Source organism: Fundulus heteroclitus, chromosome 19, assembly GCF_011125445.2.
Source record: "Fundulus heteroclitus isolate FHET01 chromosome 19, MU-UCD_Fhet_4.1, whole genome shotgun sequence".
In the NCBI taxonomy this organism is placed as follows: domain Eukaryota; kingdom Metazoa; phylum Chordata; class Actinopteri; order Cyprinodontiformes; family Fundulidae; genus Fundulus; species Fundulus heteroclitus.
Genome location: NC_046379.1, coordinates 11102624 through 11127524, shown reverse-complemented (window position 1 = coordinate 11127524; position 24901 = coordinate 11102624). Strand labels below are relative to the sequence as shown.

General features: G+C 40.6%; 1 protein-coding gene across 3 annotated transcripts in view; it reads left to right on the top strand.

Moving 5' to 3' along the window:
* LOC105938396 (regulator of G-protein signaling 6) overlaps positions 1-24901 on the top strand; it is a 61781-nt gene extending 36880 nt beyond the window's left edge. Inside the window, exons 2-16 of one of the 3 annotated variants that reach the window (XM_036150516.1) lie at positions 5584-5683; positions 6342-6392; positions 6483-6589; positions 8604-8655; positions 9117-9181; positions 11051-11127; positions 11683-11764; positions 11979-12053; positions 13863-13964; positions 14099-14271; positions 14347-14472; positions 14573-14759; positions 17155-17244; positions 19390-19449; positions 20948-24901. In XM_036150516.1, the coding sequence (XP_036006409.1) occupies positions 5584-5683; positions 6342-6392; positions 6483-6589; positions 8604-8655; positions 9117-9181; positions 11051-11127; positions 11683-11764; positions 11979-12053; positions 13863-13964; positions 14099-14271; positions 14347-14472; positions 14573-14759; positions 17155-17244; positions 19390-19449; positions 20948-20998 (1398 nt within the window). In that variant the 3' untranslated portion in view covers positions 20999-24901. Of the gene's footprint in view, positions 1-5583; positions 5684-6341; positions 6393-6482; positions 6590-8603; positions 8656-9116; positions 9182-11050; positions 11128-11682; positions 11765-11978; positions 12054-13862; positions 13965-14098; positions 14272-14346; positions 14473-14572; positions 14760-17154; positions 17245-19389 lie in introns of all 3 variants that reach the window. The other 2 variants (XM_036150517.1, XM_036150515.1) reach the window with 2 other exon arrangements.

Below are 24901 nucleotides of genomic sequence, written 5' to 3'. Positions count from 1 at the left end.
TATTTGAATCAAAGGTATGATTTTTCCTAAATTATGTTGCTGCTGTAAAAATGTAATTTTAAAGCCAGAGTGCTAATAAGGATGTATGCATTCATATGTGCTAAAAATGAGAATACTTAGTAGTTAGCTTTGAAGAAAATTACTTTATTTCTGATAAGCATTGACAGAGCAACGACCAAAGTGCTTTAATTGCATGCGAGCTGCACTGATCAGCCCTCAGAAACCTTTCGCTCCATGCTGGGACGCCATTAAGTGGACGACATTTTCCATAGCTCCTCTGTCGTCCCTATATAGAGAAATAAGGTGTTCAGCAGTATTTTACTCATGTTTTTATGAGAACAAGATCTTCCTTTCCAATATACTGCTCAAAGGGGGATTTGAGTTATCCTTTGGAGACAGAACAAACTGTTCTGATTTCAAAGCTATTTTCTTCCCTTTGACAATATATTTTTTTTAATATTTGCTAAATGTTTTTGCATTCAATCTTCAAAGGAAAGACTCTGAGTCACGAAGCTTATTTTTGTATGGCAGCCTAAACAATATACGGTCATATTCAATAAATCAGAATATCATTGGGAAATTCATTAATTTCAATAACTAATTGCTATCTGAAGCACATCATATAGATTAATTACACACATATTTATGTTTTCAATCCTTTATCTATTTTAATTATGATTATTTTCTGCTGACAATTTATCAAAGCACAACATTTAAGATTAGAATATTGCATCAGACCAACAAAAAATATTTCTAATACAGAAAAGTGTGCTTAATAAAAAAAAAAAAAAACATGCTTTATACCTGCTCAAAGGTTATTATTTTCAAAAGGTACGTTTACATTGCTACAATAGAAAATGTTTTATGTCTTAGCATAACTGTGGTATGGGAGCTGCACAGTGAAGGAGAGGAAGGACTTAGCACTGGTGGTGAGGACAATTCAGGGAATTGTGGGATGCTGTCTGCAAGAATTGAACTCTGTTTATGCAGCACAAGTCCAGAGAAGAGCCAGATGCATTGCCACTGATCCCAACCAGTGGCAATGCATCTGGCCACTGGTTGGGATCAGTGCACAGTCTTAACTTATCAGGAATGTTTCATTCCTGAAACAAGATTCTTGGTTCTTAATTTAATCTAAGAAATGAGCCTCTTTGGAGAACATATTCCAATTTATTCAATATGACTTCATATGCAAAATAAGGTGAAGGTAGATCTCAATTACCAACAAGTCATAAAAACTCCCCAAAAATGTATTTCGTAGTTGCTCATCTCCCAAGAGATTTATCAACACAGGTGATGCAGTGACTATTCAAAGCAAATGTTCACAAATCAATCTTAATGCAATTCAATAAGATGAGATATTAGAAATTATTCTGCCAGAATCCAACTTGCTCTCTACCAGCTTTATGCTTTGTAAAATGCAAGATAAAATGTGTCTTGCTGTAGATTTGCAGGGCAGGTGTATGAATCAATGTGAACCTTCATCAGGGAATAGCTTTGACTGTAGATTTCCATCCATACGTCTATGTTCTTCTACTTATCCAAGATCGGCTCATGGGGGGCAGCGGGTCCAGGAAGGAATCCCAGACACCCATCCCCCTGTAGTGACATCCTCCAGCTCTTTCTGGGGGGATCCCGAGGCGTTCCCACCCTGATCAGATGGTCCAAACCACCTCAACTTTCTCCTTTCAACACAGAGAAGCGGTGGCTCCACTTTTAGCTCCATTCTGGATGAAAGACAGCTCCTCACATTATCTCTGGTGCTGAGCACAGCCGCCGTCTGGAGGAAGTTCGCTACAACCGCTTGTATCTGGGATCTCATTCTTTCTCGTGTGATCCATATCTCATGACCATAGGTGAGGGGGGGTGGGGGTGAGCACCTGGTGGTCGGACCTGGTGGAACCTGGTGGGACTCGGCCGGGCTCAGGCCGAAGAAAATAAAGGATTAATTGGGTGCTGGTGAAGATTCTCAGTCATCCACGTCATGGTCATTCCAAAAATGTTAAAAAAACAAAACAACGGAATTTTTTTTTTGTTTGAAGTCGTTAATAACGACTAATAAGCCAGGCCAATAACGACTCTAACAACTCCCCATTGCAGTGGCGTGGACCACTTTCGATTTAATTTGCAGGCCAACAATGACCTTAACGACTCCCATTACTATTGGGGTGGATCTGTTTCGGTTCAATTTGCATGTTATCTAAGTCATTACGAGGTCTTTGTTGGGCAGCACTACAAAGCTTGGAGCTCCACACCACTCCAGACATTTTGAACTGAGAAAGCTTTCTGGATAGGAAGCGAAACGACTTTAAACTTCGGGAAAAAAAAGTCCAATTGTTTTTGTTTTTTAACATTTTTGGAAAGATTAATTGGGTGCATAAAGAGGGGAAAAAACCTTAGGAAGACGTGGATTGTGGCTGGTAGGTTAGCTTTATTATCCACAGTGAAATGACTCCTGTACCAACATGGGCTGAAAGACCACTCTGTGGGGAAGAAGTTGTTTCTTTAAAAGCAATAAAAATGTCTGATTACAGTTTGTACATGCACTACTCATAAATGTCTCTACAAAGCTTTATTATGATGCTTTCCCAATATTTGTGAAACGATATTAGCACTGGCAAAAGACAAGCTTGCACCCAGATGCTGTGACAAGGTTAACAGCGAATGTACATACTGCACGTGGATAGGTACGCTCTTGGAAGGAGCTTTAGTCTGGATTTTCAAGCCAGCCTCCCTGTGTACGTAAAAGGCACTCACTGACATGGATGCTTTCTTAAAGGATGAATGAACTATGGTCCAACTGACCAGAAATGCACGGGCACTAACTGTAGAGCGCAGCCTGATGCTGTGAGCTGAACTTCAAGACTTGGCGTCAGCCTTAAATGTGGCGGGATGTCTGTAAAAAAAGGCTGTCTATAATTTCTGTTTACATTTGTCCTAAACGCCCGTCCTAAACTGACCAACACAAACTGTGTGTGCATGTTTGTATCTGTCTGGCTTTACCCTATGAGCGGATATAAAGCATTCATAAGCCAATCCATTTACCTGAATGGAAAGTAGTGCATTAAACTGCCTTTAGGTACACACCTAAGAGTAAATAACCAGGAGATCCAAGTCAGGCTCCACCAGATCATCTTACCCACCTCATAAATCATTGAAGATTTGACATTTAGACACATTGCATAGTGATAATAATAAATTATGAATCCTTATAATGATGTGTCTTGTTTGTCCTTGGCAGACTGAATGTTTGCTTGCTGTGCGATCCGGCCTGTGTAGTGGCTGCATGGCGAGCCGTGTCGGGATGCGCCTAATTTTAGGCAGCTGATGTGTGATGTGTTTGAGGCTCTGGCTCGGTCGGAGGTGTGATGTTTATCTTTGCCTCTGGGATTAACACTGACAGCTTTCTCAACTGTGGAAAACTCCAAATCCCCAGTAAATAAATCCCCCCAAATATACGGCCACCACCATGCAAAGACGGTGTGAAGTTGCGCTGAACCTTGAACCCACGTGTACTTTGTACGTTGAGGTTTGGAGTTTTACAGAGCAGAAGATTCTACAGGATGTCACTTTATGTTACTGTCAGAGAGAGAAATGTTTAAATTAAACTGTGCAGCTTTAAGCCACTTCACCAGGTTTGAATATGATATGATGTGTCAGTCGTAGCATGTCGCCCGTCCTCTGCATTTTACATACATGCATTGACATCAAACATCTCAAAGCTACAAAGCCTAGATATCAGATTAACTCCTTTGCTGAAGGTGAGGACATATAAAATTGAAGGATTAGGCACATTGCTTTAAAATAGTCATGCAGTGCTTTATACAAAAAAGGTATTCACCTTTCCTTGGCTTTTTTACCTATTTTGTTACATTCCAATCTGTAATTTAAATGTCTTTTAACCTTATTTTATGTGATTGATCTGCACTAAAATAGTCTAAGTTGATGAAGTTATAAGTATGCAGCCCCTAGAGGGACATTTGTTGTTATTATTTTATTTTATTATAGGCATAGACATATTTATTTATTTATTTTTTACTTTCTCATGTGCACCCGTTACTTCTTTGCCTGCCATCTTTAGCATAAACAAAAAGCAACCATCTGGTACACACACAAAAAAGTATGTGGTTTGCTCCATAGGTTTGTTTTTCACTTCAATGGCCCTTCAGGGGCCCCATAGTAAGTAAGTAAGTAAGTAAGTAAGTAAGTAAGTAAGTAAGTAAGTAAGTAGGTAAGTAGGTAGGTAGGTAGGTAGGTAGGTAGGTAGGTAGATAGATAGATAGATAGATAGATAGATAGATAGATAGATAGATAGATAGATAGATAGATAGATAGATAGATAGATAGATAGATAGATAGATAGATAGATAGATAGATAGATAGATAGATAGATAGATAGATAGATAGAGCTGCAAAATTATTTTAAGTCACTCATTTTGTAGTATTTGTTTCAAACAGGTCTTCGTTGCCTATGGCACTGCTAATGCTATCTAGCAAGATAACACACAATACCTTGTGTGCTTTCTTGTATAGCTTGGCTCTTATGATAAAATTGTTATTTTCAGAGGTCATGGTCAGCGGTTCTGCAACATATTTTTGCAAATATCAAGTGGGGCTGCAAGTCAGTTGTGGATGTCGGTTAAATGAAATGTTTAACCGCTGGTCTGACAGAAATATCTCAGTCCAGCACAATCCAGCTTCTTCAAATTCTTGTAAAAAAATGTGCAGGAAAAATACTGTGCATGCATATTTAGATGCTAATATCTCACATAAAATTAGCAAATAGTTTTGTTTCAAAGCTTTTGTTTTATGTTTATTCACTTCACTGCTTTGTATATCTGCGGCGCTTTTCAATGGCGTGCAGGCGGTTGTCGGTTAGTCTATTGTACTGCAGCATTTGTAATGTGATCTCCGGAAAGTCCTTTGGCCTACACTGCAATGAAGAGAAACCACATGTTAGTGCCACCTTTAACAAATGTGTATACATGTTGTGCAGTAATGACACAGTAATGACCTGATCAATTCAGGGGAAAGTCATAGTCTGTGTGTTTATGGCCATCATTGAAGTTTCAGCACTGGATGTTCTGGATATTATGAGCTGTGGGAAACAAAATAAACAAGAAAAAAGGCTGTTTCTTTTTGTTCTTGTAAAATAGCACAATGTAAAGACAAAATGGGCACATAATAAATTATTATAACATTTTATACATGACAACATATGCTCTTGTTTTATAATCAAGAAGATTTGGTAACATTTTAGAAATGTATAGAAATTGGTCACAGGAACTTTAGAGGTGTGAGGAATCTCTATTGCTGCATAAAGGCTCAAGTTGTTTTAACTAATTTCTTTTTCTGGATAAAGGCCTTTTTATTACAATCTAAACAACACATTATTTTTTGGTGTTTGCCGTCTTATTTTGCCATCTGGCTGTTCACCAATTGCTTTCATACAGTTTCAAGTTATGCAGGTTATGGCTTGAATTTTAAATCGAGAACTGGTGTAAGTGGTTGTGTTGTAAAATTTCTAGCCAGTAGTGAGTGAAATGCGACAATATGAGCAACCTCTGTCTTGGTGCTCCACAGATGGAAGACATTGTTACCCGAATACAAGACGAGAAAGCAGGAGGGGTTGCCATCCGGACTGTTAAAAGCTTCCTCTCCAAGATCCCAAGTGTGGTATCAGGTTCGTATTTGTGTGAAAACCATAAACGAGGATATATGTGCGTGTTGTGCTTTAATGTTTAGCACCCAAATGAGCTGCTTCTTTTTTTTTTTAAAGGGCTTATCTCACCTGATGCATTTATAACTTTACCCTTGCCATTGTGTTTTTTCCATCACTTTCACCGTGCAAAAACATATGAGTCACGATAAATTATACATGTTTGACCTTCTGTGCTCATTTTCCCCCTCTACTACTACTACAGGGGGAGGCCGGTAATGTCTTTGCGCGGCTGTTTGATCCTGTCCTTGCCAGTAAATCAGAAAAAAAGCTCCTTCTCCTTTCTGTTTGTGTGCCTGTTTGTGTACGTTCCTCCATGTTTATGCTTCTGTGTAATAGTGAGTCACAAGATTAGGCCGTGGAGGTTGCTCCGTCTCTCTGAGTCAGTCTTTCACATGGTTTCCTCCGGGCCTTTCCAGCAGCCTCTGCGTAGCCCCAACGGGGAGGAGGGGGGGGGGGGGGTGAATGTTGTAAAGTGAACACAGCACAAACCTGTCTGCCATGATATGTTATATTTAGACACTTAACGTTGACAGCTTTGACAGTAGACGACTTTTGTTTCAACTGCTGCGGATTTTAATTGTGACGCCCTTTCTGACTGATGCCGTTCTCTGGAAAACAGGGGCGGACATCGTTCAGTGGCTGATGAAAAACCTCTCCATCGAGGATCCAGGTAAGGCCTGCTGAGAGACGTCGCCGGTGCATGCAAACCCGAAGCGGTGGAAGACAATTTCATGTGCTTTCCCGCCCTCCTGTCCACTAGCTGAAGCTATCCACCTCGGTAGTCTGATCGCAGCCCACGGCTACATCTTTCCCATCTCTGACCACGTCCTGACCCTAAAGGATGACGGAACCCTTTACCGCTTTCAGGTACACCGGAGCTGGCTGCGGGGGGCTGTCCTTGATGGGCTTTAGGGAGGCCTTTGGGTGTAGAATAATAAGATGATGGTTGTTTATCAGAGGGATGTGTTTACTGTGCAAAGCCAATGAGAGCAATCCTTCCTAAGCCTATTACTCACCCCCACCAAGGTCGATAGAATACAGTGCACCCCTGCTGCATCGGAGCGAGAGGAGGGCAGCGGGACAGAGCCTAAGGGTCAGCCGTGGAGCTTGTCAGGAAGGAGTTTTTGTTTGCTCCATCTTATCCTGTCCGATCTTTGACCTGCAAGCCCCAAGATGGGAAGCTGAGAGCCGGCTGCGTAGCGTCCCTGCTTTTCCTCCTGAGTCTACGCTGCCTGTGAAAGCATTTATCTTCGCTTGTATTGGCCAAGATTAAAAGCCATTATTGTGCCTGCGCAGGGAGGGAAAAACTTGCTCATTCAGCCGGGGCTAAAAATATTCCCTGACGGTGATGCAACAGGCTCGCTTCACCAGAACCTCTGAAAACAATCCACAGTGCAACCGTAACTTACTGGGAAATTTGCGTAGCGGCGCTGCATGAGATCGTGGCAGCCTTAAAATAGATACCACACTAGTGGAGGACCCAGATTTAATGGCGGCTGTCCTTTACTCTTTTGTCACACTTTCGTGCATTGTGTTACGGGGCGGGCTGCTTTATTCTCAGCTGACAGTCCTGAATGAGAGCAAGTTATTATGTTCGCACAGGTGCATTCATCAGCATCAGCCTTTCTCCTCTGGCTAATTACCTTCATGACAAATAGTGCAAATGAAATATGCGGTTCTAATTCTGTCCCATTATTAAGAATGCATGACAAATTGAAGTCATCAATTATGGATGGACTCAGGAAGGAATTTTGAATCTGTATTTCCAGCTAGAATACAGAGTTAAACACAAACCATGAGAACGAAAGCTCCATTGCTGAACTGGTATTTATAGTAGCTGAAGTAATTTCCAAGATTGCATTTAAACAAATATTTGTTTACCGTATGATCACAATAAAGCTGAGGGAGTTTAGATTGGTGATCATAAGTTCACACACACTTATCATGTGCATAAATGTTATTAATTTCCAGTGTTTAAAATGTGTTTGAACAACGCAGCCTCCATTAACTATTTTTAAAACAAGCGATGCGTGCACAATTTAAAATGTATTGTATTTTTTGCTGAAATGGACACACACAGGCTCAAAATCATACATACACCCTCACTAGTTGAGCAAACATCCCATTACAGAGAACCCACTTGCTTTTTGCAGTCAGCAATGAGGTTCTGGCCAACCCAAAATTAATATTAATTTCAAACTGGTTTGGTTCCTGAAGCTTAATATTAATATTCTTTATTTAATGGCTAACCAGTTCCACTAAAAGTATGTTGTTGCTTTATGATATGCAAAGAAAAATTTTGGCAAAAAAAACAAAAAAAAAACAACTTCTATGTATAATCTTGATCCTGCATGTATTTGCCATTAATTGTCTCGTTTGAAGACCCAAAGGCAAGCAGGAGAGAGTGAATTATGAGTTTAATGACTAAGAAAGAGCAGAATTTATGAAAGATCAAACGCAGAAGCACATTCCAACGCAAAAGTCTAACACAGTACATAGAAATAAATAAGGAACACAAGCATTAAAAAATTAACTCATATGGAATGCCAAGTGTGCAAAAAATACGCATTGATCCAAATAAAAATCAAGATTACCAAGTATCATAGATTAGTCACATTTACAGATTAATCCGAATTAATCTACTTTAGATTGAATCTTGCATCCAGTTCTTTAAAAACTCATGTTAAAAACTCATGGCGGTTGTGTGCTGAAAAAGCAATGGTTCAAATGCCTGATAAAAATCTGAAAATAATGAGTGTATGCAAACCTCTGACCAGCACTGTACTGAAAATAGTGAAAAGAAAGAGATAAAGAATGTATTTAGTTTGTAAAACAGAAAATAAACCTTTTTTTTCTTTTGTTTAACTCAATTTATTCTCAGTCTCCATACTTCTGGCCTTCAAACTGCTGGGAACCCGAGAACACGGACTATGGTGAGTCACGCTCTTTTCCACTTCCACCTCCTTCTCAAACCTGCTAAGATTTCCCCCCATGCCTTTGGCTGCGTGTTTCTCCAGAGCTTAAACACAGCTCACACTGTAGAGCTGCTGTTGACACTCACTAAGTATTGATCCACGGGGCAATTCCCTGTAATGTATCTGGCCCTTAGGAACATCCACCAGAGAGAACCCGGTGGGACAGGATTAGCCTAACAAATCAAGGCGCGTCGGCTGGTTTGACCACATCTCTGTCTCACTGGATGGCCCCTCTTGCTTTGATTTTATTTTTATAAGATAATTAATAGCCTTCCGGCTTAAATCGGATAATCGTCAGGGTTGCTTTAAGCATCTGAGATATTGGTTCAGAAAAACAGATTCCCATTTGAAACATATGACCTTTTCGTGCAAAACCATCTGACCTTTTAAAAAATGTGATTATTCCTTCTCCCCTACAGCCATTTACCTGTGCAAGCGCACCATGCAGAATAAAGCCAGGCTCGAGCTTGCTGACTACGAAGCAGTAAGTAAAATGTTCCTTTGCTTTAAAAAAATAAATAAAAAATCACCAGTAAATTAATGACAAACAGGAAAAACAATCTCTAGTCTTCTCTTCGTGGGTCTAAAAATGGCATAAATTGTTTGACTTGGGCTCCAGGAGATCCGTTTGATGGCATTAATTTCCTGGTCACAAAACGTACCCCGAAAAACATCCTCAGCATTACTTGGCATCAGCAGATCGATATGGCCCCAGGAGGCGCGTTACCCTAGTGCTGATCTCTCGCTGTTACACACAGAGCAGCAATCTACTGCACTTTAATATTCTAAATGACTCGGCAACTATTGTCCAGTTCGCTTCCTTCCTTTTCTATTCAGGTCACTTTATGCCTGCAGGCGTCGTCGCTCTCACTGTTAACACGCCTGCTGGTCGGAGGTTTTCCTTTCTGTAACGAGGACACTCACTTGAACTTGACAGATGCTGTTTTTTTCCCAGCATTAACCGAGAGACACGAATACATTTGTTAAAAATTACATTTTGTGCTTTTTACTAAACGTAATTTCAGCTTTTGTACATCACCACGCTGAAACCTGTCCAAAACACACCTGAGGAATAAAATCTGCCCGCTTGTGCTGTAGAGCTGCTTTTTTACGGTGCCTCGCCAATGTATCGGTACGCTTTGAACGACAGGCTTTAATGGATTTTATGGTGGTTGTGTTTAAAGAACCAACACCAAGTGTGGATTTCTGAAGAAGAAGGACATTGTTTCTTTTCCGAAATGTTTCATTAAAAAAAAAGAAAAATCTAAAAAAAATGTGCTGCACTGTTGTGTTCACTCCCAGTGGCGGTTGTAGACCAAATTTACCAGGGGGGCCAAGATGGGGCCAGTGTTTTCCACTCCCCTTTATTCCTTTACTCTGATATTCTGTTGGTGAGTTGCCTTCAGAAATCACCTAATAAAGAGTCCACCTGTGGGTAAACCAATGTCGTTCTTTAAAAGCTACAGAAGAAAGCCAAAGCACTAAACATTCACATCGTCCCAGCACACCATCCACGTAGTGACACATTGGCGGTGGCAGGGTCACGCTGCAGGGATGGTTTTGCTCAGCAGGGACAGGGAAGCTGGCCAGACTTAATGGAAGATGAAAGGAGCTAAACGCAGGGCAATCCCAGAAGAATACCTGTTAAAGTGCAGCAGAGTTCAAGCTGTAGTGGAGGTTCACCTTCCGGCAGGACAATGACAACAAGCATACTGCCAGGTCAGGGGAGACGAGCTCCAGTCCTCGGGGGTTGGTATCCGAGTCCAACAGACCTGAGAAAAATGACTACATTACCTCCTGGCGCAGCTGATAGCTACAAACTATCCTGCTAATGACCTAATCATGTTATTCATAACTGTTCATAGTCACTAGAAACCTTTTTCCGAGGATTTGAGTGAGACACCTGTGGCAGATCAAAGCCTATTTACAAGTCAGAATGGCCTAAGCCCAGACCTAAATCTAGTTTAGAGGTTGGAAGATCTACGTCCAATCTGACTGAGTTTGAACAATCTTGCAAAGAAGACTGGTGAAAAACTTAACTGTATGCTGGTGAGGCCGTTTAGCCATTTGATTCATGTGCGCAGGTCCAAGGGTTACATCTAAAAGTTGCCGGACTCTTCAAGGATTTGGGTTTGAGACCTCCCGTGTTAGAGATGTACACTTTCAGCGGTTATTAGCAGAAAGTCATTCATATTTGTGGTTGTGATGCAGTGCAATGCAGAAAAGGTTCAAGGAGGGGTATGAATACTTCTGCAATGCACTGCACAGCAGATGATCGGCGTCAACAGTTATGCATTTTAACGCTTTGCGTCGAGAAGTCTTGCATAAATTCTGTCCAAATTGCGTCCTGCAGGAGAACCTCGCCCGGCTGCAGCGGGCCTTCGCCAGGAAGTGGGAATTCATCTTCATGCAGGCCGAGGCTCAAGTCAAGTGAGTGCACACGTCAATCATGCTTTGCTTCGACACATCGGTTTGTTATTCTGCAGGAGGTAACAGCAATTCCCCCGTGGATTCAAACGCGCGCATGCTCCGGATTGCTTTGTGAGGCTGCTATCTGGTGGCTGGCGGGTGTAAGCACAATAAAGCCCCTGTCCCGTAGTCATGACACTTTTATCCTCTGCTGTCAGTGCAAACATCCTAAAAAGTCACATCGGTCTTTGTGCTGCTGTTTGCCAGGGGTAAGATCCACGCATGAAGCCCTGAGCTTCCATGCATCAGGGAGGGAAAATATGACGCGGGAGCCGATCAGTAAATGTCAGTTATGTAAGGGCTTGGTCTCTCCAGAGGTAACACCAGCAGATAGATCAGGACCCAGACTCCTCTTTTTTTTTTTCCTTTTTTGCTCTTTTGGCTGCAACCTTCAGCGAGGAGAGAGAGAGAGAGGCTATTTTATTTATGACCCAGGACGGCGTTGAATTTATGCAGTTTGACCTCATGTTTTAATTCTATATGCTGTATTGGTCGGCTTGTTTCCTCTGCATGCAGGATCGACAGAAAGAAGGACAAGGCAGAGAGGAAGATCCTTGACAGCCAGGAGAGGGCGTTTTGGGACGTTCATCGACCAGTGGTGAGTTATGCGAAAAGAAAAAAAAAAACAGCATAAATGTCAGAGTTGCTGCAGCCGTGAGCCCACAAGGAAGGAAAGCAGAGAGTGAGTCGAAAATGTAGAGGTAGAGGCCGTGTCTGTGCATGAATAAATGGCATTATACTGTGTTTGGCAAACAATAGATGCCCATGCAAACAGTGTGCCGAACCGTCATGTTTCCTTCTGCCTCTCACAGCCAGGCTGCGTCAACACCACAGAGATGGACATCCGCAAGTGTCGGAGAGAGAAGAACCCACACAGGGTGAAAAAGGTGACAGACTGAGGCAACATAGAAGTGGACATCAGGTCTCACTGTCCCAAATATACTGTAGCGCCATCTTCTCTGAAGGAAATGGTGAAATGGCAGCTCGTTTTTGGTTTACATGTTTAATTACACATTTACATTCTCAATCCCAGATTTTTTGTATACTAATGTATTTAGAATACATTTTTATTGGTTGTTATTTTATTTTCTAAATTATCAAATATAGGCTTTAACTGTATTAAGTGTATTTTGTTTAAAATATATATAGTTTTCATATTAAGACAAAATATTAAGATTTATTAAGTGTCTGATATTTAATGAAATAAAATAAGTATATTGTTGTAAATGTAAAAATAAATCCTGTTTTATGTCAGTTAAGAAATTATTTCTGTTTGACAAAGGCAACATTAATGAGAGAGATCATTTATACTGTTTTTTTTATTATTTTAAATTCAATTCAATTGTAATTATATAATCAGTATCAGTTCATAACACATATTATCTCAAGGCACTTTCCAAAGTCAAATTCAATCCGATTACACATACAGGTCAAAAAGTCTCCTATCTAAGGAAACCCAGTAGGTTGCATCAAGTCTTGACAAGCAGCATTCACTCCTCCTGAAAGAGCGTAGAGCCACAGGGACAGTCGTCTGCATTGTCGATGGCTTTGCAGCAATCCCTCACACTGAGCAAGTATGAAGCGACAGTGGAGAGGAAAACTCCCTTTTAACAGGGAGGAAAACCCTCCAACAGAACCCACTGTCTGTCATCTGCCTCGAACGACAGGGGGTTAGAGAAGACAGAGCAGAGACACAATAAGAGAGACAAAAAAAGCACAGAAGAACACATGGATCCAGAAATCCTTTCTACATTATATGGTAATAGCGGGTGATCTGTCTTCCCCGGATAATGTCACAGAACGGCAGACCAGGTGTACCTACTATGAAGAAAAAAAATGACAGAGAACAAAAAGGTAAAATATGAAAAAAAAAAAAACAATCAAGCAATGCAAATTGGAGAACAGTAGGAGAACTCAGCAGAGTGAGAAAAATAGACCCTTCCCACTTTCTTGGCAAATCCTAGAGGATGATCTAATGGCTTTGAAGGAATCTAAATCACTGCATTTGAGTTAAACTGAGATGCGCGTGTGGATGTATTTTAAGGCAACACCTTAAACACTCCTTCCATGAAAAAAGTGATGTTCAAACAATTAGCAAACACCAGAATCTGTAGTAAAAAAAACAACCCTGGACCATAATGTGCTGAAAAGCCACCCAGTGAGGAAGAAGCCATTACTGCAGGTAAAATACCCAATTAAAGCATGCGAATGCACTCACAGACAAAGACCTTCATCTTTTGGAGACATGTCCAGTGGACAGATGAAACTTAAACTGAAGCCATAACATCAAATTTGGAGGAAAAAATATTTCAATATAATGAACAGAGCTGATAGTTAAAGCAGCTTTGGTTGTTATAACTGACCCAAAGGAAAGGTCTGATTCAGTTTCAGAAAGTGAGAACATTTATTTGGTGTCTTTTTATGCAACTGATGCAAACTTCTTGTTTCAACTGGATAACATTATTTTTTTTTTAATCAAAAAGATACTTGGTTTGGAAACATGTTCTGCCTGTTTTTGAAGTCTGCTATGAGAAGTTTCTTTGTTATGTTTGCAACAAAAAGTCCCCGGGGGGAAAAAAAACATAAAAACACCTAAAAAAACACAAAGGTTACACTAAGATTACCTAACATATCAGTGAACCACTGGCACTGCTACAAACTCCTGCCTGATATCCATTTCCTCTCACTTTTTCCAGTCGGTCTATGGGGTGCCAGACGACGGCCAGAGCCAACCGAGTCCGATCCATATCAGCTCCCAGCCGACCAGGAAGCCCACCAAAGAGGACGTTCAGAAGGAGGTAAGCGTGACCTTACGTTCAGCGCTTCATTACCGCAGATCTGCCTCTCATCCATCACGGAGACAATCAGACACGTAGACCGATGAGCCGTTACCTTACTTAGCTCCCTCTTTTCTCCCTCCTTCCGCCCTCAGATAACCTTTTTGAACATCCAGCTGGACAGACACTGCATGAAGGTCTCCAAAGTGGCCGACAGCCTGATGATCTACACGGAGCAGTTCATGGAGTACGACCCCTTCGTGACGGGCGTGGAGCCCTCGAACCCCTGGATTAGTGACGACACCACCTGCTGGGACATGGAGGCAAGGTGAGGATCGTCGTCGAGTGGATTTGGCCCGGTGGTCTGGCATTCATCTGTTCTCTTTTGTTTCGCATCGAGCAGCCGTGAGCCCAGTCAGCAGCGGGTAAAGAAGTGGAGCTACTCCCTGGAGGAGGCTCTGAAGGACCCGGTGGGACGGGACCAGTTCCTGAGGTTCCTGGAGTCGGAGTTCAGCTCCGAGAACCTACGGTGAGACCGACCCTCAACGTTACATTAGAGGTTCTTGAGAAAGCGTGAACAGGTTCCATTCCCAGTAAAATCTCAATAACTCGGTGAAACGCCGTTGCAGGTTCTGGTTAGCGGTGCAGGATCTGAAGCGAAGGCCGCTCCAGGAGGTGTCCACCAGGGCCCAGGAGATCTGGCAGGAGTTTCTGGCCGAGGGAGCTCCGAGCTCCATCAACCTGGACTCGCACAGCTACGAGCGGACCAGCCAGAACCTCAAGGACCCTGGGCGATACAGCTTTGAAGACGCTCAGGTTGACTGTGTGGATTTTTGTTCACGGATGCACATGGCCTCATGTTTTCACGAGCGCACGGCCAAAGAACACCAGCAATATAAGCTGAGTGGAAACCCGGCCACTTATCTACGCGTCTCAGCCGCTTCGACAAAGAAGTCCCAAAACCTTTGAGTGTAGACGCGACCGGGTTAGAGAGGGGAATAAATGGGAAGAGAAAGAATGACAGAGCGTATTTGTGGCTGGGCCTAATGAGGCGAGTAATACCATGAACAGGTCCTTCATTCAGTTCACAGTGGATTAAGCTGATCTTAAAGTGGACTGGTCATGTGTCGAGCACAGAGTCTCTGACTGGCAACACATCCCTCGTTTCTGCTCTGCCATTCTGCTCTCAGTCATTCACACAAGCACCGACCAGGTCAATAAACAGAACCTGGCAGATATGCTTTCTATTTTTTAATCTTACAACCAGAAACAGCACAGTCTTTTTTATTGGGATTTTATCTAATATACCAACTTTATGTAGGGCAAGTTTGTGAAGTAGAAGGTAAGCAATTGCATTGAGCTCACTTTACTCTAATTCCCCTCAATGAAATCCAGTGCAACCAATTCCTTTTAAAAATCAACTAAGTAGACAAAAGATTTCACTTTGGTTCAGTTTTTTTTTGTAACAACAATTAACAGCAAACGTCATTAAATGGCTTTCATTGTGAAATGACTTTACGAGAGTAGCGCCACGCCAATATATTTTTACTCAAGTAAAAGTAAAACGTTGTCAGCCAAGAAATTACTCAAGTAAGAGCAAAAAAGTATTCAGTGGGATGGCTACTCAAGAACTGATTAACTAATTATAATAGTTAAAATAATATTTAAAAATGCTGTAATCAGACAGACAAATATATAAGGTTATGTGCAAATTCTGGTATTTGAAAGACAAACAGGAAGAAAATATACAAAGAATAACATAACTGCCAAATAACAAATTCAGGCAGCAGAAACACTTTTTGAAATATTTTTTTCCACAACTTGAAAACAACACTTACAGCGGTTAATGTATATACAGCAGGTTGGAACAGTGCAAAGTACTTCCAGTGACAATATCCACCATTTACTGTACATTTATTTGGCCTCCAAATCGCTCAATGAACTCAACAGATAGGAAATATTAAAACAACAAAGCTTGTGTACATGTAAGAAGTCTCACTTTAACATAAACTCTAGGTTTTTGTCTCTCTGGAACATTTCTGGTTAAAACAAGTATATTCTTTATTCAAGAAGTTACTCACAGCAGGTAGGGTAGCCAGAAATTTGACTCGAGTAAGAGTAGCAATACTTGAGTAATAATATGTTTCAAGTAAAAGTAAAAAGTACAGTGCAGTAAAATTTCTCTTAAAAGTACATTTTGTTCAAAAAGTTACTCAAGTAAATGTAACTGACTAAATGTAACTAGTTGCTACCCACCTCTGCAAATAAATCTTTGCAATCTGCCACAATCACAAAAATAAGCACACTACCATTAACGCACCATCACTAGAATTTGTGGCAAAACTTAAAAACTGAAATTCACAGACTTTTTCTATCTGAATCTGGATACGAAAAGGAATATCAGGTGTAGAAGGAGCTAAATATTGTCTCGGGGGGGCGAATGCAGACGCACACTCCGCTTTTAAGATTTTTATTTGAAGGCCAGGCAAATTTATTTATATAGCACAATTCAGTACAGAGACAATGCAAAGTGCTTTACATGATTAAAATATAGGAAAATAAAACAGAATAAAAGCAAGTAGGGATAGAATGTAGAAACAAAAAAGAACATTAAAACAGTAAAACAGTTTAACTAGAACAGTCAAAGACAATTTTAAACAAATGTGTTTTTAATCTTAATTTAAAGGAACTCCACTTTTACAGTTTTCTGGAAGTTTGTTCCAGATAAGTGGAGCATAGGAACTGAATGCTGCTTCTCCATGTTTAGTTCTGGTTCTAGGTATGTGGAGTATACTGGAGCCAGAAGACCTTAGTGGTCTGGAGGGTTGATACACTGATAACAAGTCTGTAATGTATTTAGGTGCTAAGCCATTTAGGGATTTATAGACTAACAGAAGTATTTTAAAGTCTATTCTCTGAGATACAGGGAGCCAGTGTAAGGACTTTAGAACTGGGGTTATGTGCTCTACTTTCTTAGTCTTAGTGAGGATGCGGACTTGAAAATAGTTTGAACGTCTTTTTGGTCAATCGCACTAAATTTTGGTATAAATTTATTCAAGTTCGCCTTTGAAATGTGACAAAATGTAAAAAGGTTTAAGTGAACTCATCGGCTGTGCATACACCTTGTCCGTCAATAAAACCAGAAGCTTTCTTGCTGTGTTCATACCAGACAAAGATGTTTATGTTTTTGTTTTGTTTTTCTCTTCTGCAGGAGCACATATTCAAGCTCATGAAAAGTGACAGCTATGCACGCTTCTTGCGATCCAACATCTACCAAGACCTCCTGTTGGCCAGAAAGAAGGTGAGTTTTCCAGCAGCCCTGACGCCGACCTCTGCTCCTCCCGCATTCTGCCTGCATCTCTCAAACCGGTTCGGTTCTTTGTTTTTTCTTTAAGGATTACGGTAGCTCTGTAAAAAGAGTGCTGGGTTTTATACTTTAAGTTCTGCCATGAGGGTTTTTATGTTATGTGAGAAATATGCAACATTTGGAGGCAAAAAAATTCCTTTACGATTTATTCAGTATGATGCTTATCGTATGTTTCAATGTTTGTAGTATTACAAATTATAATTAGCTTAGAAATAAAAGATTGAACAAATTAGGTGTGTGTTAGTCTTAAATTAAATATGAGATTTAAAATTAAGTTAAGAATATAAAGGATATAAAAATCTATATTTTAATCAATTGATATTGAAGAACATTTAAGTATTACGCATCTTCAAGAAATAGAAGAATACCTTCAGTATCTGCTCCTTTACTATTGGCATAGATAAATGTATCTTCCCCTTTCTACTAAGGACCTTCATTTTGAAGGATGTTGATGCAAGCTGCAAACTTCAGAGCTTTGCAAGCGTAAGATCCAGTGTATTTATATAGTAAGAAGTATTTTCCTTTCGATTCTGATGGATTGATGGGAGTCTTCATATTTCCCTTTAGAAACCAGTGATGCACTTTAAAACTCATTACTCCGTTATTGATCCAAAGTACCGGAAACCAGCTTGTGACCACATTGCCCCTTACACGGAGTTTCACAGACAGCAGGTTTTTAAGTAGGAGGTTCAGGGTTTTTTTTAAGTTAGAAGGCATATTAAATTGTTTTCCCACAATGACCTCTTCGGTAATTATTTATTTCCACGACTAAAGTCAAGAAACACTTTAAAAAAGAGCACCTAAATTCAGACGTCAGCAGACAACAAACCACTGGCCTCTCAAGAAGAGAGCGGCGAAGGTCTTCAGCTCTTTTTTTTTGGTCAACAAATCGATCGGATTCCTGTTGACAGCAACATGCCCCAGATGGAATATGCCCTTTAAAAAAAATAAAAAAATCCATGTGTTCAGCATCTTCTTGTTGATTCCAGGAGATAATTCTAGACAGAAATGTCACAGAGGAAATAAATCCCCAACAATAACTTACTTGACTGTTGGCAAAAAATATATACAGTATGTGATGTATTTATTTAAATAACTAAAAGCAAAAATATACATATAGAATTAGGTATTAAACTAGATACTGTGAAAGTTGTGTAAAAAAAAAAAAATTTTCTACTGTGCAATTCCGATGATGTTTCATACCATAATATCAGCAGAAATGCAGAGATTATGAAAAGATTCACAACTTGAATCAACCAAACTTTATGGGCTGCTATATTAGTGACCACACTTGTACATACATACATTATGGCACTCTGAAATCACTAAGTGTCCGTAGTGAACATATTTGCCTTTAGTAATAAAGATAAACTGTTTACATAGTTAAAAATATTGTAATCAAAGCAATGTTTATGAGCCTGTTTCTGCTGATATGTGATAGGTCAGTGATGTTTTACCAGGTCACGAATTCCATTTTCAGGTTGTTGAGACTGGACTGTTATTTATTCATGGTTTCCAAGTATCATGATGTAAAAAGACCCGAGACTGCAAAATTATAGAAGCAGAGGATCTGCTTAAATATTCGCAAGCTCAGAGGGAACGATACAGAAAAAAAAAATCGCAAACTCCGGTGTTGAAAAGGGAAAACTTTAAGCCAGACTCCAATTTATTAGGGATGCACTAATAGCTGCCAAATACAACCTAATCTTTTTATTTGTTTAACGCTATGTGTACTTCCTGCAGAGCGTAAGTGCTAAAAAACAGAAACATCTTAGCTGTTTAATGGTGTAATATGGAGCTTTTCATCAGATCACAGCTTCCTCTGTTCATGCCAGCCTTTCTGCCCTCTCTCATTTGTACACTGCTCCCTCTGCTGGCCTTTCACTGATCCTACACCTTTCCCCCCTCCAAACGCAAACCCCCTCTGCTCTGCCTGCACCGGGCCCTCACTTTCTGCAATGCTTGGCCTCCTCTTTTTATTTTTATTCCCTGCTCTAATGACACCACCGCCAACCTTCCTCCCGTCAACACCCATACCTGACCCAAACACTCACCCTGCTTCCCCCCCTCCCAAAACAGCAGCCAGCAGACACAGAACAGGGCCGTCGCACCTCCCTGGAGAAGTTCACCCGCAGCGTGGTAAGTCCTTTGGAGCTGGGGCTGTTCATATCACAGAAACCACACTGGCTGGCTCACTATCAGTGGCTTTTGCAATTACAACCATATTACACTCTGTAGTGGCTTTCTAAACGTGTGTAAGCATGTGTTTGTGTAAATGAGACATTTTTACAGTGATGTGAGTGGCTGCACCAAAGTAAGACTCTGGTCTTGTTAGAGCAATCAGAAGTTTCCTCCTTCAATTTTTTTTGATTGTATTCATTTTTTTAAAAAAAAAAGCTTTTTTTAGTTTTAGAAAGTCTTTAAACAAATAATTAGGTCAAGACAGATTTTTTTTCTATTTTACTTTCATTTTTATTTCTATTGATAATAACTGTGTTGATATTTGAGCGCTTTCAAAGTTTAAATTGTTTAAATGGAACAAAAACTGGTTTGTAAAATATGCCCGAATGAAAATGCCATCTTTTTAAAGAAAACAATGTCACACTGAAGCAAAGAAATAATTACACAGATGTGCTTAAAATCAGGGATTCAGGTTTACATTTAACAGAAAAGTACTTCTAAGTAACAAATAAAAATAAATAAATCAGTTTACGTACTATTAGAATAACATTTTATTAAGGATGGACATTTTTAGTGTATATATATATATTTATATATATGAAAATATAAAGCTTCTTCCTATTTAATACATCTCGGATTGTATTTTTTTCCATTTTACTTTAAATATAGAAATACAGGAAAGTATATTTGGAAGAAAAAAACATCTAAATGTGAGAAATAGAAAAACACAATATTACTAATATGTTGCTATGTAGCTGCAACTTGGTTTATGATGTGTAAAAAGGAGAGGGAACAAGAGCATGCTCATCGCATCCCTTTTCAGAGAGTCATTAGCAATTATATTAATTCAATCTTTATTAAGCATGAAGTCATTTCACTAAGTGACAGAAATCTATTAATTTCAAACATTTTCTTCTACAAGATGTAATAGAGAGATTCATATCTGTTTTTTTTAACTGGTTTATATTAGAACACCATTCTACACACACAGAAACACAAAACCCCTCGTACTACAAACAGAAAGAAATTAATATAGTTAACAAAAACTATGGATTTTTTTCATGCTCTTCATACAGACACTAATCCTGGACCATGTATTTAACTTCACATGTTGAGGCACACTCCCAACTGAATTTAAAACTATGCCTCAAATTTATATAACTGTCCCTCAGCCTGTAAAATACCTTTAAAGCACCTAAGTGTGTCTAATAATTTATATACACATTATAAATCCCACCCTCCAACCTAACATGCAATATAGGGCCTGTTGGTTTAATTCCTGCTGAACACAGATTTAATTTTCATCTGCAAAACAAAAGAACACAATAGAAAACTTAAAGGTGGAAAATGTTTTAAAACAGTAGTGGCTTTATAGTTTGTAGAACACGTCTTCAATTAGGATTTCAGTCTTGTAATAACTTATTTGTTATTATTACTATTTCATTTAACTTTCTAGGGGAAGTCTTTGACGGGGAAGCGCCTGACAGGCCTTATGCAGTCGTCCTGACAAAGCCTGTCCTGGAGAGCCACGACCAGACCCTGTTGGTGGGGTGACAGCCACACAGGGGCCGGAGCAGGGGCCCAAACGTTGGAGCCGGGGTGCACGGGGCTGCTGTGGAGGCTCTTGGACACTGCTTCGAGGTCTGCTGCCGTACTGCTGGTGCAGTGCAGGCCCTACTGGGCCGAACCACCGAAACAGAACCACTGATGAAGAGACGATGCCAATCAAAGGGTCCCCCGCTAACGAATCACACGGCATGCGGTGTAAAAGATTAAGCACATCCAAACTAATTCTGCCCTATCTTCGTCACTCAGAGGGCAAATGCTCGTCGGGCTTGACTTGGCTTATTGATTTTGTTATTTTCATATTCTTTCATTTGTATTTGCCGCAGCACTTTGGGGCCATAAACACTAAAATGAGGTGTGCAAATGTCGTCACAAGGCAGTCAGCAATAAAAACAAACCCAGCTTCTTTTTAATACTCTTAAAAACTTTTATTATATGTCTTTAACGAAGCACATGAAACGTCAGCTAAGCGGTAGGAAAAGTTTGGTGATTATTAGGAATGCGGCCCCACCCGTTCATATTTTAAAACCAATCTTCATTACATTCCAAAATCCGACATAAGGGCTTAATGTAGCAACCATGAGGCACTGTTGTTCCATTCTAATGTCCTCGCTGAGAGTTCACGTTCCAACAGCGCCGCTTCTTAACCAGACTTGTTGCCGAAGGAAGGTTTGGTTCGCTGCTTTCCCGACCTCCTGGCTTCCAGTTCCGACGCTCCCAGTGAAATTAACCGATTCCAAAAGTCTGTGTGAATACCTCAGAGGCCTAAAAGCGTGACTCACCAGTACAGGTTCAGGGGAACGCGATCCAAGCTTCGAGCGTAGGCACAGTTCCAGTGTGTGCAGTCACAAAATAAAGAGCAAAATGAGATCCGTGTGCTGCTGGGGTTTGTACTGTAGAGTAGTGCTAAACGTTTCCAGTGCCATGGGTCCATCTACTGGTGCACAGAGCACAGGACCATCAGACGCGTGACAGGACTCCACTGTGCTGTGTGCACGTCGTGATAAAAGATGCTACAGGTTCGTTAAATAAAACTGAACTTCGTAGAAAAATAAAAAAAGTTATTTTATTTCAGTAATTCAGTACCCGAAGGCCGGGTTGCCAGATCTGACGGACAGTTTCCAGCCCAAACACAACACAAAACCCGCCCACCTCAATAAAAACCAGCCCGAACCTCAACCTGTCTTAAAGTTCGCGTTAAAAGCATAAAGGTATTTCATGCATAGTGAAGAACATGCCATAAGATCAAAATTGCACTAAAACAAAGAAGAAAACTTACGCAGGTTACGCAGAAAGAGTCTCCCACAGGCTCAGGCCAACAGACTCTTAACCCCCTTTAGGGCGTTGCCAATTCAATTCAATTCAATTCAAATCAATTTTATTTATATAGCGCCAAATCATGAAACATGTCATCTCAAGGCACTTTACAAAGTCAAGTTCAATCATATTATACAGATTGGGTCAGAATTCACATTGACCAATATCCTTTCACAGTGACGCTTAACCAAGATATCACTGATTGACCTTGTCAAGTTTGTAAGATTCTCTGCATTTAAAAACGAAACGAGTGCGGGGACACATTTCATTGAAATTTGTAACTTTTTACTTTTCTGCCACACAATGACAAATATTTTTGATTGAAAGTATTAATAGGAAATATGAATACTTTCTAAAAAAAATAAAAAAAAATATCCAAATGTTGAACATTTTTGCAACCCGCTCAAAGCTGTTTTTCCAGCCAAACACGTTCAAAAGCAGCCCGGTTGGGTGGAGACCTGCGCAGTCTGGCAACACTGCCTGAAGGACAGGACCAAGGCAGAACACATGTAGTATGGGGCATCACGCCCTCGCGTGTCCCGGCTGGATACTCCTCTAACCGCGCCTTTAGGCAAATAACATGTGACCACAGACCTTTGACATCAAAGTCGCCGTCATTCTCCGGCTCAAAGCAGAAGTCCATGCAAAGGTTAATGGACAAAAAGGAAGGTCGCTTGTAGATTCATTACACACAGCGGGATAAACTTCAAGAGTAGTTTCTGTTCATTTGGATAATGATGGCTTATAGCTAATGAAAATCCAAATTTTTGCCCATTGACTCTACAGGACATGCTCCCAGTACTTCATCTGAGGTCCTTTTTGGGTGAATTATTTTTGGGTCTCCAGCCTGACATGGAGGTATCCAGCCTGTGGCTCGGCCTGGGACTTAAGGAAGCCCAGAAGTATTGTTGGCTCTGTTGTTCCTCTTGACAATACTCCATAGATTCTGTACAGAGTTTTAGGTCAGGCCAGTTTGGTGGAAAATAAAATTGACGTGGAAGCATTAAAAATGTATTATTAAAAAATCTCCTGGTGGACACCTACACTAACTTTGGCCTTGACAAAACAAAGTGGACCAACAGCAGGGCATGAGATGGCTCTCTAAATCCTCCATGATCAATTCACTGTTGACTTTAGGCACCTACTTTCGGCTGATAAGAGGACTTTGGCCCACTGAGCAACAGTCCGATCCTTGGAACCCTTATGGCCCGGATAAAACGATTCTGAAAGTATGTCTGGTACCAGAGATGTGACCGTTTTAGCTAATGTCCCGGTTACATCTGTGTGTGACGGTCCTTGAAGCACAGTCTCCGGCTGTAGTTCGCATCTTGTAACTCTCCTCTAAACCCTTAAATGGGCTTTGCCTCACAGTTATCTTAAGGTTTTGGTGATCCCTGTTGCTAAGGCACCCCTTTCTAACAAAGATCTTCCTTCCTCTCACCTTTCCACTAATATCGTATCCAGCGCTCTGTGAATATCCCTCCTCTCTGATAATGATCCGTCCTCCTTGTGGAGGTTGTCAATAACCGTCTGCTGGAATACCGCCCAGTCTCTTCCCCATGCTCGTGTGGGCCAGAGCCTTTCCATAAAATAAAACTGGTTTTATGCTAAATTTTTATCTCAACAATAAAAAAAAACGTTTGGAATAGATCTGTGTGAAATGAATCTATATAGATTTTGCTTTGTGAATGAAATTACTGAAATAAAATCTTTGGTTTGGTATATTCGGTTCTGATTTACTGAGCTGCACCTGTGCTGAAGTGACAACAGAGATGTTTTGCTGCCCGGTGTGGAGAATTTTCTGTTTAGTTGCACGGATATCTCATGTTTTCTTCTCTAAAACCAATGCCCGTCTTCATTTCTCTCTGTCTGCTAACTGTCGAGTGCTTGTCATGTGGAAAATGGTGCATGTTGGACCATGTTGGAAGTGCAGGGGGTGGCTTAACTCCCTACTGAGCTGGACCCGGACTCGTTAATGACTGAACATCTAGAATTTGAAATGGGGTGAAGAGGAAACAGAATGAACATTGGAGGCCTCTTTGCTCCGTCCGTGGATGCTGCCTTCTTCTACACACAGGAAGTGCTGGGACGCAGCTCCCCCCTGAGGCCACTGCCTGCAGCAGTGAACAACCAGGGCGCGCCGCCGGAGAAGTCTCATTGGTTATTTTCTAGTAGAGTCATTGCGATGCACTGTACAGGTCATCATACTAATTATTCTTATTAACCTAACCCAGTAACCTCCTAAATGTAAGGTAGAGAAATGCTTACGTTGAGTCAATGTACCAAATGTTATCCTCAGCACAAACACGGTGACACTGCGTACCAAGTGCATTGTAAATTTCAACTGGTTACATTTCATTATCCGAAAGCACACTTTAGTATGATGCGAGCACATTACTATGCATGTTACATATTCAGGGCATTTTTGTGCTTTTAGTTTCTCGATCAGCAGGATGACTACTCTAAAACCCTCAAAGCACTTGTTATCTGTTCACGGGTATCAACTAATAAAATCTCTGGACCTGTC